Source organism: Python bivittatus, unplaced genomic scaffold, assembly GCF_059951505.1.
Source record: "Python bivittatus isolate LINGU-HERP-01145 unplaced genomic scaffold, Pbiv_v1 ctg000020_np1212, whole genome shotgun sequence".
NCBI classification, from domain to species: Eukaryota; Metazoa; Chordata; class Lepidosauria; order Squamata; family Pythonidae; genus Python; species Python bivittatus.
The window spans coordinates 2,118,458-2,135,982 of record NW_028277030.1 but is presented as its reverse complement, the minus strand read 5'-3'; the positions used below and the strand labels follow the sequence as shown (position 1 = coordinate 2,135,982).

General features: G+C 39.6%; 2 protein-coding genes across 8 annotated transcripts; one reads left to right on the top strand and one right to left on the bottom strand.

The window, feature by feature from the left end:
- Positions 1–6,497, bottom strand: LIG4 (DNA ligase 4). 2 transcript variants are annotated; one of them, XM_025169159.2, is made up of 3 exons: positions 6,255–6,497; positions 5,100–5,172; positions 1–3,542 (listed from the first exon to the last, which is right to left on the bottom strand). In XM_025169159.2, the coding sequence occupies exon 3, from the start codon at positions 3,523–3,525 to the stop codon at positions 799–801; it is 2,727 nt and encodes a 908-aa protein (XP_025024927.1). In that variant the 5' UTR covers positions 3,526–3,542; positions 5,100–5,172; positions 6,255–6,497; the 3' UTR covers positions 1–798. The 2 variants fall into 2 exon arrangements, with proteins under 2 accessions (XP_025024927.1, XP_007432224.1); XM_007432162.4 differs by lacking the exon at positions 5,100–5,172.
- On the top strand, positions 6,489–14,392 carry ABHD13 (abhydrolase domain containing 13). Of its 6 annotated transcripts, none has more exons than XM_007432163.4 (3): positions 6,489–6,618; positions 7,493–7,602; positions 12,334–14,390. In XM_007432163.4, exon 3 carries the CDS (start codon positions 12,369–12,371, stop codon positions 13,380–13,382), a length of 1,014 nt encoding a protein of 337 aa, XP_007432225.1. In that variant the 5' UTR covers positions 6,489–6,618; positions 7,493–7,602; positions 12,334–12,368; the 3' UTR covers positions 13,383–14,390. The 6 variants fall into 6 exon arrangements, with proteins under 6 accessions (XP_007432225.1, XP_025024929.1, XP_007432227.1 ...); XM_007432165.4 differs by having other exon boundaries at positions 6,545–6,842; XM_025169160.2 differs by having other exon boundaries at positions 6,548–6,706.
- Positions 14,393–17,525: the final 3,133 nt, after the last annotated feature.

Below are 17,525 nucleotides of genomic sequence, written 5' to 3'. Positions count from 1 at the left end.
AGGTTTTAAAATATATTTTTATTTAATTAATTATATTAAATATTTATTACAGAATGATGAAAAGAGAAAACGTGCAGAAACAAGATGTTCTCTCTATACTATTGAAAAGCAGTCCTTTAAAGTTTCAGAAAATGGATCCCTTGATTCTCTTTTGTTAAAACTTTAAATGTGATTGTAAAACTGAAAGCATCTTTGCTGGGGAAGAAAACCCTGTGACTTTATTGATGCATTTAAGATTATACTCTGATGTTTTGAATTCTCCTGAAGTTACACATTCATTTAAAAGTTCATCATTATAATAAAGCATTAAACATGAATATAACTTTAGATAGATAGCACTTTTTAAAACAATTAATTACTTCATCTCAAACCAAATGCAGTACTGGAATTTAAACTTATGTAGCCTGGTTGGCTGCAAATAATAAAGTTCTTTAAGATTAGAAAATCCGTATATTTTTAATATATATGAGTAAAACAACTGAACTTCCTATAAATATATTAAAAGCTAGGTAAACAGATAAAAACATAAAAATGAAAAACAATCATCATTCTGTTTTTCCGAGCATCCTTTTCTTTCATTCACACATCTTCAAAAGATATGGAGTATTAGAAGAATAGAACTGTGTAATGCATTCAAAAAGCACATTCTGCAAGGTTTACAGTGTGCTCTGAAACAACTTCTGAAGCAGTCACGTCAGTCTTGCAGAAAACATGGCTATTTTGAAAGAGGTACAAAGCATCTTTTTCAAATGCTTTGCACAGCCCTAACAAACAAGACTTTTCTTACAAATTAAAATCTTACATTATGTACAAGTTTTCATTTTGTAACTCTCCAGCCTTTATAGAATCCTTTACCCATCGCTCAGACACAATTTTAAACTTTTTCTTAAATGTCCTTCTGATGGCTTTTATTTTCTTCAAATCAGAATGATCTCCACTGATTACATGGGATACACCTTCTTCAAGCTGCGACACTACTTTTGCTCCATGAAAGCGAAGTATCAACTCTACAGTTAAAAATCTGGTTTGACTTATCCTATTCCTTGAATTGCTCATTTCATCAGAAAGGCTCAGGTAAATGGTTTGTTGCCTGAACATACTTAGAGAACTCTCCCAAGAATAACGAGCTTCTATGTCAGCAATCACATGCTGAGAAATCTTTTCAAAGGTATTAATTCTTGAGAACACTTCCCTCAACTGTAGCGTATCAGTATCAGCTGTGAAACTGTCACCGTAAGTGTCATATTCACAAGCAAAATGTTGCTTTGTTTCAGGAGACATGTGAATCATAAAAGCAGGCTGCCACGGCACAAACTTTTCAGTTTGGAAGCACTGTAAAAGCCATTCCGCTCTCACAACATCATAGTTATTAGAAGAAATAATATTTTTCACTCTAACATTCTCAGTCCCTGCCACAACACAGTAAGTGTCTGGCCCAGGATTTTGAACTATGCTGCCACCATATTCTGCTACTTTGCTTTCCAGGACATATTTTGAATGATTTTGTGTCCCAGTCATAATACAAAACTCAACATCTTCAAATATACTAGAAACTTTGTTTATTTTAGAAAGATCAGGTGCTTTAAAACGATCCATTAAGCCAATTATCTTTTTAACCTTTGGCACAGTTTTACGCTTCTTTTCTTGTGGTTCATCCTCACCTATATCAAGGTGTTTTGTTGCAAGCTTCCCAGAAGCTTTACTTCTGAGTTGTTCTAGAAGGTCAAGAGTCATACATTCATACCATTCTTTATCTTCCCTTATTCTCTCAATGCGAGGAAAACGTAATGTGCATTCTGTTTTATACATATCACTACTCACAATCTCAGCAGCTTTAATCTGGACAATCACTGAATTACAAGGTTCAATAAAGACTTGAGGCTTCTCAACACTACATAAGATATTACAAGGCGGAACTTTCCTGTCATATTTTTTCCAATATGTGGCTAATTTCAAGCCAAGATCATACAGTTCTTTCATAGTGCAACCGGAACCAACACGACAAATCGAATGGAATTTAGATGGTTTTCCACCAGGTGAAGGAGTCTCAGCAACTGCACATAAAAAATGAGATATCATGCCACCACGAAGACCTTTGCCCCAGTAGCCCCCAATAATTAAAAGGTCGAGTTCATCCATCAACCCACTGACATATTCTGGTTTGATCTTTAGCCATCCTTCCCCACGCTTGTCTGGCTTGTAAACTGACATGGGGTCTTTTATTACAATTCCTTCTTCTCTGTTATCAATTGCTTCATTTAGGGCATCTACTACTTCTTTCTGTGTGTTTGCTTGAATTCTAGAAACAATCTGTATTCGACCAGGTATTGGTGTAAATATTGTATTTAATATATCGTATCTTTTGCTCAGCATCTCATGACCCAACTTTTGGTCACTGATCATAAGAACATCAAATACACAAAAACAAGTTTGTAATTCAGAATCATCCACCATCCTTTTGATGTCAAACTTGCTTCCTTTCTGCATAAAAGTCTGTGTGGTAGGGCTATAGGCCATCATTTCACCATCCAGAATGCAGTTTTGAATATTTTTAAAAGCCTTATGAATAAAAGGAGTCAATGAACCTTCAAGGGGAGAAGTACCAAACTGCTGAGTATAATCATATCCATTTCGGGAAAAGTATTTGTAAACATCTCCATCTTTGTGCATCTGTATTCGTTCACCATCTAATTTGGTTTCTATGTAGAAAGTCTGATTATTCATTTGCTTTTCAATCTGGTGCACACTGGCAATAGAAGCAAGCATTGGTTTAAAGGCAGAAAACAATGTAATAGAAGCATCACTAAGTGATACAGAAGGATTATGCAACTGTCTACAAACCTTTTCCAAATCAGTTGTGACACTATGCAATTCTGCAGCATCAGGGTGGAAAATAGAAAATAAAGTTTGCTGGCTGACACCAAGTTTCAAATCCTTTATGATCATCCTGATCAACCACTTCTGTTCTAGTGCTGAGCTCTGAGTTATTAACTGAAGAAGGCTCTTCTTAACCAGATCCTTCCTTTTGGCGGCATTATTATTAGAAATAGAATCTAGAAGATCATTTACTTGTTGTATGGTCAACTGACCTTGGCTGATGCATCTTGATTTCAAAACAAAGTAGGCAACCATAGCAAAGTCTCCAGCATTTCCTTGTGAGCCAGTGGGTGTTCGAAAATTTAAAAGTTTTAAAGCGTCTTTTCCATCTTTGGGTAAATTTAGCAATTCAATATAGAACTTAGCAAGCATAGTTTCTTTAATTCCATAGGCCATCCTCTCTCTTTCCAACTGTGGAAGAATAAGCCTCATTGCAGGATAAAAAGAATCTATCACATCCTTTTCATTTTTATGAAGAGCATCATGAAATTTCCTCCAGGAATCTAGAAAATCCTTGAAATATCTTGTTTTATCTGACCGGGATTTGCACTTCTGTATTCGTTCTAGTGTTGAACAGAGATCTGCAAAAGGGACTTGTGATGCTACAGTTAGCTTGGAAGATGAATGTGAAGTAGGGATGGAAGCCATCTTATATTTTTTTTCCTCTACAAAAAGAAACAACCAAAGGAATTACAAATACATGGCACTTTTTATTTTGAACATTTTCTACTACTCACTGTTTTACCTTGAATTAATTGTATGCCTCTACATACATAATGAATGTTAAAGTAAAAGTAATACATTTAGTTTTATTCTCTGGCTCTTATGCCATTGTGAACTATATATGGCTAGAAGTACATCCTACTGGGTATCAGAATATTCAAATCAGCTTTCACATGACTGTGTCCATCAGATGAGGTACACGGGCACAGCAAAATGCCACTTCAAACACTAAATAAAAGCTTTAGGCTGCAACATTATATACTATATAAGCACAGAAGTTGTTTTCATTTTTATTTTTACTGTATGTTTGTTTCTATATCCAGTTATTCTAACTTTATAATCTTAAAGTTACTTAGCCTTTGACAGTATGTGTTTTTGCTACATGATGGATGATAGTAGCACTACAGGGCAACACAGTGAGGAAAAATGGGCAGAAATTGATTATAAGGGAGAAGTGTTCTAACTGAGGCATAAAGCTGCATGTGCCCTCACCAAACTTTTTAGTGATGCTCCGAAAGTCCTCCATAAGTTATCAAATTTTAATGGTTCATGTGATAGAAGGGCAGCAGGTGAGAGGATAAGGGGATTGCTACAGGCAGCTTGCTCTGCCTACTTGTATTCTTGTCTTTGCCTTCTGCATCCAGCAATGGTAGTACTTAGACTGAGAGGAACCAATCATCCTGCTGCCCTTAAAGATTCTTTAAGAATTCTGCTGCCCAGAAAGAGAGCAGATGGAGATAGCCAGGAGCTTAACTCAGTGCAACTCGGTCCGCTCTATGCCAGGCCACCTGCAAAGGAGATACTGGACCAGTCTTTCCCATTCTCCTACCTTGACTGCCATCTCTGGTGGAATAGCAGAATGCTGCCCAGACAAAGCACTGGGCCAGACTGGGAGAATACACCCACACAATCTGCCATACCAGATTTGTCTTCTAAGGACTTAATATATTTTTATCCCACCTTATTTATGTATAACTCAAGGCAGCAAACACACCTAATACACCTGCCTCCTATTTTTCCCACCATAACAACTCTGTGGGATGGGTTGGCCTGAGTGACTGGCCCAAAGTCACCCAGCTGGCTTTCATGCCTAAGGGAGGCCTAGAACTCAGTCTTCTGGTTTCTAGGCCAGCACCTTCTCCACTACACCAAACTAGCTCTCATTCCCACAACCTGCTAACTGCAGATAGGAGAAACCTCAGCAATTTATTTAATCACTTCACATCCTCTAAATACATCATTAACTCATCTCTGACCGAGAAGGTACCCTCAATACATATTTTCCTGTTCCAATTTAAAACTATATTTTTAATATATGGTGTATATATAATACAATATAGCTATCTTTTCAACTTCCCGTCATCTACCTGTTTCATCTTTTATCAAGGTAACATGGGCACGACAGCCAGAGGCTGCTGTGAATATGCCCCTGCCCCAATCCCTACCTACTGATCTTCAGGGCCATTTGCCTTTTGGCAGTGGAAAAGGTCTGGACTCACCCACTGAGTCAAACAGCCATGTCTCCCCCTTTTTGTGCCAACTCTTCCACACCTGGCAGCAGATCTCAGGTAGCTAGGAGGGATGACAAAAAAAGTATGTTTTGGCAGCTGCTCTTTAATCACCAGTTCTCCTATCCCAATTCTGTGGGATCAAAGAACTCTTGGGGAAAGAGGAGTTACTGTTCACTGCCACCCCACATCCAGGGTAAGATTGCCCACCTAACCCTGGTAGATTCAGCATAGCACTGGCTAATTAGTGGGGTTGGGTGGGTACAGCTTTTAACCCACTTCCAGCAGTCTTCCACAACACTATTATTACCATATATCCTCACGGATAAGCTGAGAATTTTAGGTGCCAAAATACACCCAAAAAATCAGGTTTGGCTTATCTGCAGGTGGGCACATCCACAAGCATATATACTTTTTTAAAGTACCTGTACATATTTACAGATAAGCCCCTCTGCAGATAAGCCAACCTTTGAATTTTTAACCAAAATACCATGAAAAATGTGCCACCCCCAGAGAAGCCAATTGTGAAAATTAAAACATACACAAACTCCAAAGGTCAGCTTATCTGTGGGTGGCACATTTTTCATGGTACTTTGGTTAAAAATTCTAGGGTTGACTTATCCGCGGATGAGCTTGTCTGCAAGTATATATGATATGTGCCAAGATGTATCCTCACCAGTGGATTACAAGCTACACTGCTTACTCCACACGTAGGGCCAGCATTACTGGAGGACAGAAAGTTGGGAGTGGGTCTCTTCTGTCAGTTCTCCAATCTCACCGCATAATCATTTTCAGGGAGAAGTGGCAAAAAGGAAAGGTCCTCTCCCGCTTCTCTTATCATCCATGGAGAAGGGAGAAGCAGGGGGAGGAGGAGAATTGGGCTCGGAAGTTCAGTCAGCACATTTTTACCCCACTCTACATTCTGCTCCCTCCGCAGTGAAGAGAGCCTGAAGTCACCAAGACTGTGAACGAAAACATTCAGGAACTTGTGACGCCGCCCGCGTTTCCCTCCCGCTTCTCTGCTGCAATTAGGGTAGGCGTTTTTGTTTCCTTCAGTGCCGTGCAAACGCGTACGAACAGCACCGCCCTTGCTCCCCGCTGGAGGAGATTTGCTACAGAGATAAAGAAATAGAGAGAGAACAGCACCTCCTCGGTCCACAGCGAACCGCAGCCTTCTGAAGCGCTACTTCCGGAACCTCAAAGGAACGGTTAGGAAGTTGCCATAGAAACAGGAATGCTAACTTGTCCTCGAGGCCGAGAAAGAGAAGGACGTCCCCGCCGCCGGCCTCAGGTCTGACCAGTTTCTGGTGCCTCCACGGACCGGCGCGCAGCGCTTTTTCAGTCGGCTCGGGGAAGAGGGCCGTTCGTAACCCCCTTTCTCTCACTCGTTGCCCGGAAGCACTTGTGACGTCGTCAATTCGCTTTCGCGGAAGTGACGGCTGCGTGAGGCGAGCCTGGTCCAAAGGAGGAAGGACGGGATGCGGAATATCCCGTCCCAGAGAGCGACGAGGTTGGTGTGCTAGGACTCCGCCGATCCCAGCAGAGGCCTGCGCGCTTAGCTAGGAAACGGAGCGGCGCCGTCGTCCTCTCCCTTCGAGGTGGGGGAAGCGGCCGGCTGGGTCTTCTCCAGGTGCCCATGGCCTCGGGCGCCGCCAGATCCATAGAGCTCTTCGCCTCCTGCCTGTCTTCCCTGCATCCTGGAGGCTCCCTCTTCGTGCCACAGTAGTCGACGCTGTGCGTTTCTCTAGAAAATCCCTGGGGTGGGCGGAAAGGGCTCCGCATATGTAGGAGGGTCTCCCTTCGAAAACTTTTCCTCGCTGCCTCATGCATGAGGCTGGGGAATTTCTGAGATCTTTCCAAAAGGACATTTCGCCTCGCTGTTCCGAAATAGGGCTTTCCCCTCCCCCCTTAAATGACTCTGGTGGCAGGGGAGGATGGGAGTTACAGCTTTGCCTTTCCGGACTGCTCCAGACTGGGAAAGGTTGGTCCTAGTTAATGACGTGATAGTCTCCCTGAGATTAGTTTGCTTTACCCTAGCCCCTATCCAAATCGCCTCCACAACTATTTTTAACCCAAAATATGCTGGAAGATCAGAGCTTGGATCTTCTGTAATACTTCAGGTTTGGTCTGAAGAGGGCCACTTGAAAGGGATTGCCGCTATGGTTTCACCAGTTAGTTGGGTGAAGTGCTGGCTCAACTTCCAAAAGTGTCTGACAGTGTAGTTCTTACAGTCACATTTTCCTAAGCCTTACTAGCCAGTAAAATAATGCTTACTAAAATATTTAATACCTTGAATAGAATTTGTTAACAGTAGGAACATTTCAAAACAAATATAGTAGTAATTGAAATAGTTACTGTTTGAACTTCTTTATTTTCTATCCTAGCTCCATTACTAAATCCTGTGGGGATTCTTTGTTATAAAACAGTTCCTGATCTAAAGTTGAAAAGAGATGGCTTATGTAAGAGACATTTTCTTCAAGAAGTTGATCCTTAGGTATGAATGCATCAGCTGCCTTTTGTGTTTCTATTAGCATATATTACCAAGTAGTTTCTCCAGTCAATTCTGTATCTGGTTTGATTATGTACATTAAACTAGATTGGTAATAAATATCTTAGCTCATACCCAGAAATTAATCGGGTCTAGAAAAAAATATTGGCTTATTTCAGGAATACTATATGCTTTTTTTAGAGTAAACACACACACACACACACACACAAAAGCCTTTGTGATATTCAGTTCTACCACTATTAATGCATTATTAGAGTGAGTTGAGGCAATTTGCACTGTTAAGCTATCACTAGTAGATATTTTAACTCTTTTTGTGAAAAGATTATGTAGAACTGAAATAAGGTGTAGTTGGGTTTCTCAAGTTTTTCTGTAGGATATATTTTGAAAGATTTTGAAACATTGATTGCATGAGGCCAATTTTGTTTTCTCCATGCTATTATTGTAAAATATAGTATGGCTACTTGTATAGTTCTTTTGTATTATACAGAGCATCTCTGTTGACATTCCTAAGAATTTTCACTAATAATGTAGAGAGTCAGAATACCACCATGGTATTAAAAAATAATGCTAAAAAATTAGGGCAATTGTTTTATTTGCTTACTTTAAGATCAAACATTTAAGGATTTTGTAGTTAAGCAAATTGAAAGGCTGCATATAATTCCAAGCAATGGCTTAACATTATATGCACAGTCTGCAACAAATTTGATTTAAACCTGACTTATGGACCCTCCCCTACGGTAGAAGTGACTGTGTAACTTTGTTTTATAGAATTCACAGTTAGTATAACCTAGAAACCAATTGCTGTCTTGTAAAACAAGCTGGTCAGCTTCAAATAAATCAGTTTCCAACATGGTTTCTGAATCTGACTTGTTTATTTAGCCCAAAAGTGAACATTAACCTAAAATTAAACACTGTAGAAACTGAGAACATGTGAGAAAGTAGGAAGAGTATCTCATTCCCATCTGTGTTGGATTCTAGTTTTTGAGTCTGCCTATCTTCTTATGAGTTTGATTTTCAGGGCACAGTTAAATGATTCTTATGAAGCTGTAGGTAAAACTCATCAGACTTAGTAGCTGAAAAATTAATGAAGCCTGCAGAATATTTTTTAAAAATCTAGATTCCTGATCACTCACCACCGGAAATCTTTTATCTCTTTGTCAGTTATTACAGTAAAACAATTATAGGACAAGCAACACCTTAATCATATATTTTGCAGGGCTGGAGTAATGACAGGAATCAACAGTTGGCGTGAATCTTTTTAAAAAATGAGTGAAGAAAAGAAAGGAGCCAGAATAAAATTAATACTACTGTTGTAGTTGTTCATTTCCAAGATTAGTGGATAGATGGATGGTAAATAGATGAAGTAGTCCCAAAGGAATCAAGCATTTAAATATTCTATGACTGCAACTGTGTTAGTAGTTTATAGTAGTTGACAATAGGATTGAAATATTGCTACTTTTAGTGTGCTGGGTTATCAGGCACTTAAAAGTTTTTTTTTCTTGGCAATCCTAATTACCGTATTTGTTAGTACATCTGATAAAAGTACATTTGTTTTATATAAGAATACTATATTTATTTTTATTTATTTATTTATTTATTTATTTATTTATGAGAAGGTAGCACTTCTGAGAGGTAGTTTAATTATCCTATGCACAAAACCATAATTATGCTTTTAAGCACCAACCCTGCAGGGGCTGAAGAAAAATATTTCAGATTCATGGGTGCTGATATAATGCTTCTAGATTCCTGAATGATGAGGTGCTTGTGATATTTCCCCAAGCCGTTTTTCAGTACATCATTAGACTGCAGCATTTGAGTATCTAAAATATTTTTCTGTATGACATTGGCTAGGATTTGTGTGATTCGATAGGAGAATGGAAGGCACATCAGTTTGTTTGGTGTAGTTTCTGGTTCTCTGATCCAACTGCAGTCTGTTCCGATCCAGTGCTGTTCTTGATGGTCCCTTAACTGTGAGCACCTGGTTTGGGGGAGTATAAGGATATTGCAGCAGGAATGGTCATCTGATTCTCAAACAGTTTTTAGCGGGGTAGGAAGCTGCGATGGGCTGGATGAGACAGGAAACCCTGCTGCATATCCATAGTTCTGCTCATACTACTTTGGATGAAAACATTATCTGGTTGTAGGCTTTATTGGTAGCCCTGGAGGTTTTTTTTAAACAGATTTTGCTAAAATTAGAGTAAATAGATTTGGCCATAAAGCTTTGAAGTGTGTATAATCACTATTATGCTAATATAGATACTATTGTAAGATATGGTTGTATTTAAAATGTTTCTTTTAATCAATTCTACAGGTTCAGCACTTATTATTAAGCTTCTACTGAAGAATCTTATTAATCTATTTAAAAATATTCATATACTGCCATTCAACCTAGAAGGCTGCCAGAGCACCTTATATGTTCATTGAAGTCAGTAAATACCCTCAGGCCTATAGTTTAAATGATGCAACACAGAAGGGAAAAAGGGATGTTAAGAGAAAAGAATGAAAAGGCACTTGAGCTTAATCAGGCACTTGAGCTTAATATGAAGGTTTGTGTCATCAAAATATATCATTTTCTCATAATCTGCATTTAAATATGATTAATAGTTAGAAATTTTATCCCTGAAATGTAGTAGGTGAGATTGTAACATGATCATTCCAGGAAGCATTAGTGAAGAAGTTTCACTCCTCAAAGACCCATTGCTTTTGTAAGAATACATAGCTTTGTGAAAGTTTAAAAAAGATGGAAAAGACTCTTGGTTATCTCACATATTTTAGAAAGAGAATACAACTTTTGTCACCCCTAGGTTTGAAAAGATTTCTTTTTCCTACAGATTTTTTAAAAAATAGTGCAAATACTTGCTGGCCTGGAAATCTGCCCTACAAAGCAACCAAGCTTGATGTACCATTACCTATACATTCCTACTTAAAGAACATCTTGCTATGCTACATCTTACATCTACATGTGGAGCAGTCCAGATTGTGCATCTTATGTTCTATATGCTGTGGCACAGTTTCAGCATAAGTGGGAAGATCTAAAGAGGCTTCTTGTCCCAGCCCTGGTATCTGTTGAATTGGCAGGAAGAGAGGAGATCACAAGATATAGAAGTCTGAAGAAACACTTAGGTCTTGAATGGCAGGATTACCTAAACCTAAGTTATAAGCTGGAGTGGTGTTGTATCAGGGTGAGGAGTCAGCTGCTACCTATACATGCACTCAGTAAGCCTGGTAGGATTCTGAGTTCTCAGGGCTGCTTTCTTAATAGATGGAGCAGCTAGGTGCATATATTTTATTAATCAGTTGTTTGGGTTAACCATGATTTATTAAATGAGCCACAATTTCTGGGTTAGCACAGCATACTGAGCCAGAAATTATGGTTTCTAAACTATACTTAATGCAACACTCAGCCATAATGTGGCTTATTTTATTTTGGTTGAAGTATTATATTAACCCAACCAGTGTGGGGTTTCTGGCAGGAGACAATTACCAGCCTATTGCAAAGAAGATATCATTCATCTGCAATTGAATATTTCTTACATGAGCTGGGATATTATCCCAATTCTTCACTTGTATTCCTTTGTTCTGTAGCACTGTGTGATCTCAGCCATTGTGCGGCTCGCATCTCACATCTAGGCCGAAGGTGGTCCTTTCTTTTGCCTTCAAGTAATAGAACAGGAAAAGTCTGTGATACCTATTCCACTCCTAGATACTTGGTTGTACCATCTTATATCCACACTTGAGTTGAGGAATAGTGATGGTTCTTCAGGTTGTTTTTGAAATTCCTTTGCAAACACTGCACCTGTCTGTGTCTCATTAAAGGAGTCGAGGCTACTCTCATGCCTTTGGGAAGCACCTCTTCTGAACTGAATCCAAAGCATTATACAGCCCTGCTTTGTCCATTTACGTACTTTGGGATCCACCTTGTAATTTCTTTGAAAATTTTTAGATAGCATATTTTTCTAGTAAGATCATCTCTTTTGTAACCCATCCTTTCAATCTTTAATACAAAGCGTAATATGGTACTGAGGGCAAGAATAGGAGGGAGGTTGGTAAAAATCTGCTCCCTCAGTTGGTAGAGGTATGTTCAACTAAGGCATAGCCAAAGAAAGCCCATCCCTATTTTTGAGATCATATGGCAAGCAATGAAGGTCCTGTCTTGCTTCACACTAAGGCAAAACCAATATTGAACACAACGTTGCACTTATACATTAACTAGTGGCTCTGAGTTGCCAACTAATGAGTTCTAATTACTACTGCAAGTTGGTATGTCTGTACATGGATTTGACAGTAGGAAACTTGATTAAATCTAGTTAAATTGTGTTTCTCTTTTCTTTTGGGGTGAGTGGGGAAGATAACAAATTTAAATTTCATTTAAATTGCCTTGATTTAGGAGACATCAGTCAAAACCTAAGGAGAGAAAGGGCTGAAGCTCTCCACCTTCCTTACCTCTCTATTCTCTCTGTCTTTCATTTATAAATTTTTAAATTAGTTTAATTTCCTTATTAATTTGTTAAATTAATTTGTTAAATTAATTAAATATACTTTTCAAGTGCCTTAGATGAGACATTTAATTTGTTTTATTTTTAAAAAACATTGCTCTTTTATTACCAGAGCAATCTAATTTTTGTGATATATTACTCTTACCATTTGTTTTGCTTTACTTTTTTTTTTTCTTTTGGTTCATGTTGTTTTAAGCCTAAGTGTATTTTCTTCTTTCAGGATTCATATGGACTAGAGATTCATTGGCTACTATAATGGAAAAATCATGGATGCTTTGGACTTCCATTGAAAAATGGCTGCTTGCTTTGGTGTCATGGTCCTGGGGTGTCTGCCGTATTTCTCTCTTACCTTTGATAGTGACTTTTCATTTGTATGGTGGCATGATTTTACCTCTGTTAATATTTGTATCTATCACAGGTATACTATATAAATTCCAGGATGTGTTGCTTTATTTCCCTGAGCAACCTTCTTCATCACGGCTCTATGTTCCCATGCCTACTGGCATTCCACATGAGAATATCTTTATCAAAACCAAAGATGGTGTGTTGCTCAATCTAATTCTTCTCAGATTCACAGGGGATAATTGCTCATATTCTCCTACTATCATTTATTTTCATGGGAATGCAGGCAACATTGGGCACCGACTTCCAAATGCTTTACTGATGCTGGTAAACCTGAAAGTAAATTTATTATTGGTTGACTATAGAGGCTATGGGAAAAGTGAAGGAGACGCAAGCGAGGATGGCATCTATTTAGATTCCGAGGCTGTTCTAGACTATGTGATGACTAGATCAGATCTTGATAAGACAAAAATTTTTCTTTTTGGCCGTTCGCTGGGGGGAGCAGTTGCTATTCACCTGGCCTCTGAAAATTCTCATAGGATTTCTGCTATCATGGTGGAGAATACATTCCTTAGTATCCCGCATATGGCCAGCACTCTGTTTTCTTTCTTCCCTATGAGATACCTTCCTTTATGGTGCTATAAGAACAAGTTCCTGTCTTATAGAAAAATATCTCAGTGCAGGATGCCTTCACTGTTCATCTCTGGACTTGCTGACCAACTGATTCCTCCAGTTATGATGAAGCAACTTTATGAACTTTCCCCTGCTCGGACTAAAAGATTGGCAATATTTCCAGATGGAACTCATAATGACACTTGGCAGTGTCAAGGCTACTTTACTGCACTTGAACAGTTTATCAAAGAAGTTATAAAAAGCCACTCCCCTGAAGAAATGGCAAAAATGTCATCTAATGTAACAATAATATAATTGTAATTCCAGTCTGTCTTTCTGATACAACTGCATTGTACCTGGATTTGTGGGAAGTGATAATTACCATTTTTAAAATGTGTATTCTGTCTGTATTTATCTTAAAAAGTGAAATTAAACATGGAGACATCTACTAACTTATGATCCAAGATAGTTTTTACACTCTGCATTGTAAACAAATAAAGCTTATATTTGTTTTAATAAAATTACTTTTAATACTTTCCGTTTTTTAGGAAAAGGCACTTTAACACATTTGTTGCTGAATTTTATGTTCTTCTGAATTTAAGAGAATAATGCAGTTCAGTGTAGTGCATATTTTGACTTCATCGATAAACATGGTTTGCAAAATATAGATGAGAACCAGTTTTCAGAGCATCACAGACAACCAGCTAGATACCAGATTAGTCTGTTACTAAAATGAATCTCTAATTTCAACCCCTGCTCCTGGTTGGTTAAGGCCTCCAGGGAGGGGCGTATGCAATTCCTACAACAGTAAGTGCTTCCTTGAGAGACAGGGTAGTCCTACCAGCTCTGAAAGAGGCAAAGGTCTCCCCCTGGATCTCTGAGATTTGGATGCTTTTCATCCAGTCTCCAGGCTTTCCATCTTGGGAAAAGCAGAGCATGTGGTCAGCCTGCTGCTCTGAAGGGTCCTAGAGGAGGCAGATGATCTGGCCCCCTTGCAGTCAGGTTTCAGATCATGGCATGGTTGTCAGAACCTGCATCACCCAACTGTTGTTGTTTTCCATTGTATTGCATTCGTTGGGAGTTGGATTGATTTCTTTCTGCCACTTGTAAATGGGGGGGGGGTGGCTGTTAATGGTTATAAGGGGAGTTGGGAAGCAGCTTAACCATATATGGGTAATTTAGACTGGCTTGATTGCCGGCCAGGCAGCTGGGGCCCAAAGAACCAGGAAGAAGCTCTGGGAGGAAGGAGAGAGGTCAACAACAGGTGAAGAGGAGTCACAACGCCAGGCAATAAGGGGAGGGGGGATAAATAGAGGGAGGTTTACCCAAGGCGTTAGTTTTAGCAATGTTCTGTTTACAAGCTACATGTACCCCTTAATAAAGAAGTATTTATCTGACCCAAGCCTGGTTGTGTGAGAATGCTTCATAACAGAGTTGGACATCGTGGACTTGACATCGTGGTACTGAAACACTTGATGACTTGTGGCAGGCCTAGGATGGATCTATCCTGGCCCTTGGTGATCTCTTGACAGCTTTGCATAGCATTGACCATGGTATCCTGGAGAGGCTTAGGGTTTGGGGGTAGGGAGCACTGTGTTGCAGTGGTTCTTCCATCCAGTCAGTGTTGGAGGCAGCTGTCTAGTCCTAGATCCCTGCTTTGCAGAGTGCCACAGGGCTCTCCCCTCTCCTTTTTAACATCACATGAAGGCCCTGGGGGAGATCATCTGTCAGCAAGGGTGCAGTATCATCAGTATGCTGATGATACTCAATTGTATATTCTGCCCTTAGCTGATCAAGTTGTTAGATTTGTTCCAGTGTCAGGTTTATGGAGTTCCCAATGGGGATGGACAGGCTTCAGCTCAATCCTACTATGACGGAGTGGCTGTGGGTTTGGGTAGGTCCTGGAACTGGAGAGATTTTATCTTTGACTCTGAACATGGTGGTTGTACCCTGCTCGGATTCAGTGTGCAATTTAGTGGTCCTCCTAGACTTGCAGCTCCTGTTCAAAGACCAGGTGACATCTGTGAGCACAAGGGCTTTTGCACAACTCTGTTGCACCTGTTCCTGGACTGGGGGCCCTGCTCACAGTCATTCACCCTTGGTTGTTCCTGATTGAGTTATTGCAACCTGCTGTTCCTGGAGCTGCCCTTGAAGAATATTTGGAATCTTCAGTTGGTCCAGAATGCAGCAGCGCAGGTAGTTAGTTATAGGCATTCCTTATTACACCCATGTGACATCTCTACACCACAAGATGGGCTGGCTCCATATAGGTTTCCGGTTGTGATTCAAGGTGCTGGTTATCACCTGTAAAGCACTATATGGCACAGCAGTGAACGATACCTTGCCTTTTCCCAGTGGTATCTGCCTGTCCCACATGCTCCCACAGAGAGGGCGCAAGATGAAACAATGTCATCTTGTGGGACCCCACAAGAATGCCTTCTCAGCGGTGGTCCCTACCCTTCGGAATTATCTCTCCCCCCGGCCCCACTGCAGTATACAGTTGGCCCCGGCCCTGCAGGCCATTAGAAAGGTAGTTAAGATCTGGCTTTTTCCCTGGCCCTTGAGTTAGGATGAGCAGAGCTCCCATTTGGCGGGATACAACAACTTTTTGTTTTGATTACCATATAATTGTTCTATGGTATTTTATTTTAATGGTATGTGTTTCTTGTTTTCATTTAGTGATTTTTGTATGCTGCGCATAGTCACATTGTTTGAGTAGGGTGGCTGTATAAATGTCATAAATAAATAAAGGTGGAAACCATTTTACCAGCCCAAAATCAGGGAGCAGAAAAAGGCATAAGAACTTGAACCTTGATTTCATTGTAAATAGGCTTTGAATTTGATACATGTCCATTGCTGGAATTCTTATGTAATAGTTTCTTTGTGGTTCTTCTACAGTATTTCATGTTATCAGAAGTTCTTGTATCCTTCAGTATTTATCAGCTTCTTCTGTTCAACCCAGCTTGGCAGGAGAAATTTGACAATATCCTTTATAGCTATTGCTTTAACGTGTATGATTAAATCTCCAGATTTAATTTAATTTTGTTAATGCATAATTAACATCTTTTAATATAGTTAATATTATGAATAGCACTAACAGAAATACACACTTCATTGGCATGGCTACATAAATAATTTCTAATTGCCTCATTCTGCATTTAAATAGAAAAGGTATATTTAAAGGTGATACTGTTTTGATATTGCCATATAGTCTCAAAGATAGGCAAAGCTGGTCGTTCCTGGGTCTTTAGTTTGCTATCCTGGTACTGCAAAATTGACTCTGTTTATTTTCTTATGGATTTTTACTTTTTTTTCATCATGAGGAAGTCCTGGTTCAAATCTAGGTGCCCCCTCCGGAGGATTGGGATTGCCTGATTTAAAACTGCATTTTTCAGCCAGCTGTTTAGTTTGGATGAAAGAGTGGGTGCTGCTGAGAAATAAAAGAATTTTAGAATTATAAAAGCATGATCTGAGGTTTGGATGGCATGGTTTTGAAGGGCATTATTTTAATATATGATTTTATATTTTGTATATATATTTAACATGCATGTAACAGTGCACTCTATCTTATTTATAAAGGATCAACTTGCTTTGTAAAGAGCACAGCGTTTCTTTCCCCCACCTTATCTCTTTGTTGAATGCCTGATTGTCTTTGAATGAATAAACAATTAGCTTGGTAAAAGTTGCAAAGAGAGAGGCCCTGAATTCTACAAGAGATAAGGGCGTGTTAACATGTGCTATTCCCTTGGTAACAGGAGAAGAGAGTTGAGCTCACTTTCTTCTTCTGGGATCCACCTTTTCCCCCCCTTAGACCATCCCTGCATTTCTTTATATGGGAATGAGGGGATGTACAATTTGATTTCGTTGTGGATGTCTATAAAATCTTTGTTGTTTGCTTTGCAAGGTGTGGTTCTTTTCAACACTTTGTCATGGTGTTGAATGACCCATCCAGATGTTTCTTGGCCCAATAAAACATTTGTTAGATAAAATGCCTCATCTCAAGTTAATTTGGTTCTCTAAACTTGGGTAAACGAATAAACAAAGGCTAGTGCCTAACATTTCTGGCGAGCCAGGCAGGAGTCCCGAAGGCAGGGATTCCTTGGGGAGGCTGCTTTTAGCCCCTCTCTATATTGCCTTCACTATAGCGGACGGAGGAAATCGACGGGGACCTTTAACAACGTCAAGCGCGCGCCTGGAAAGTTTTCCAGTGACCTTGTGCCGGGCACCGTCAACAGACTCCGCTCCTGCTGAGCCTGAACGCCCAAAATCGAGGCTTTTTCTTTTATATCTGTTGTATAAAGTGGATTTGGGGAAACTGGAAAAGGGTGAGTATGCTTTTATTAGGGGGGAGAGCTGCCTTGTGAGTGCGTGAGTGAGATGTGGGAAATTCCACTAGGGGCTTGCCTACGAAGTGAGTGCGGTATGTGTGCTTGTTGGAATATATTGTCTTAGAGGAGG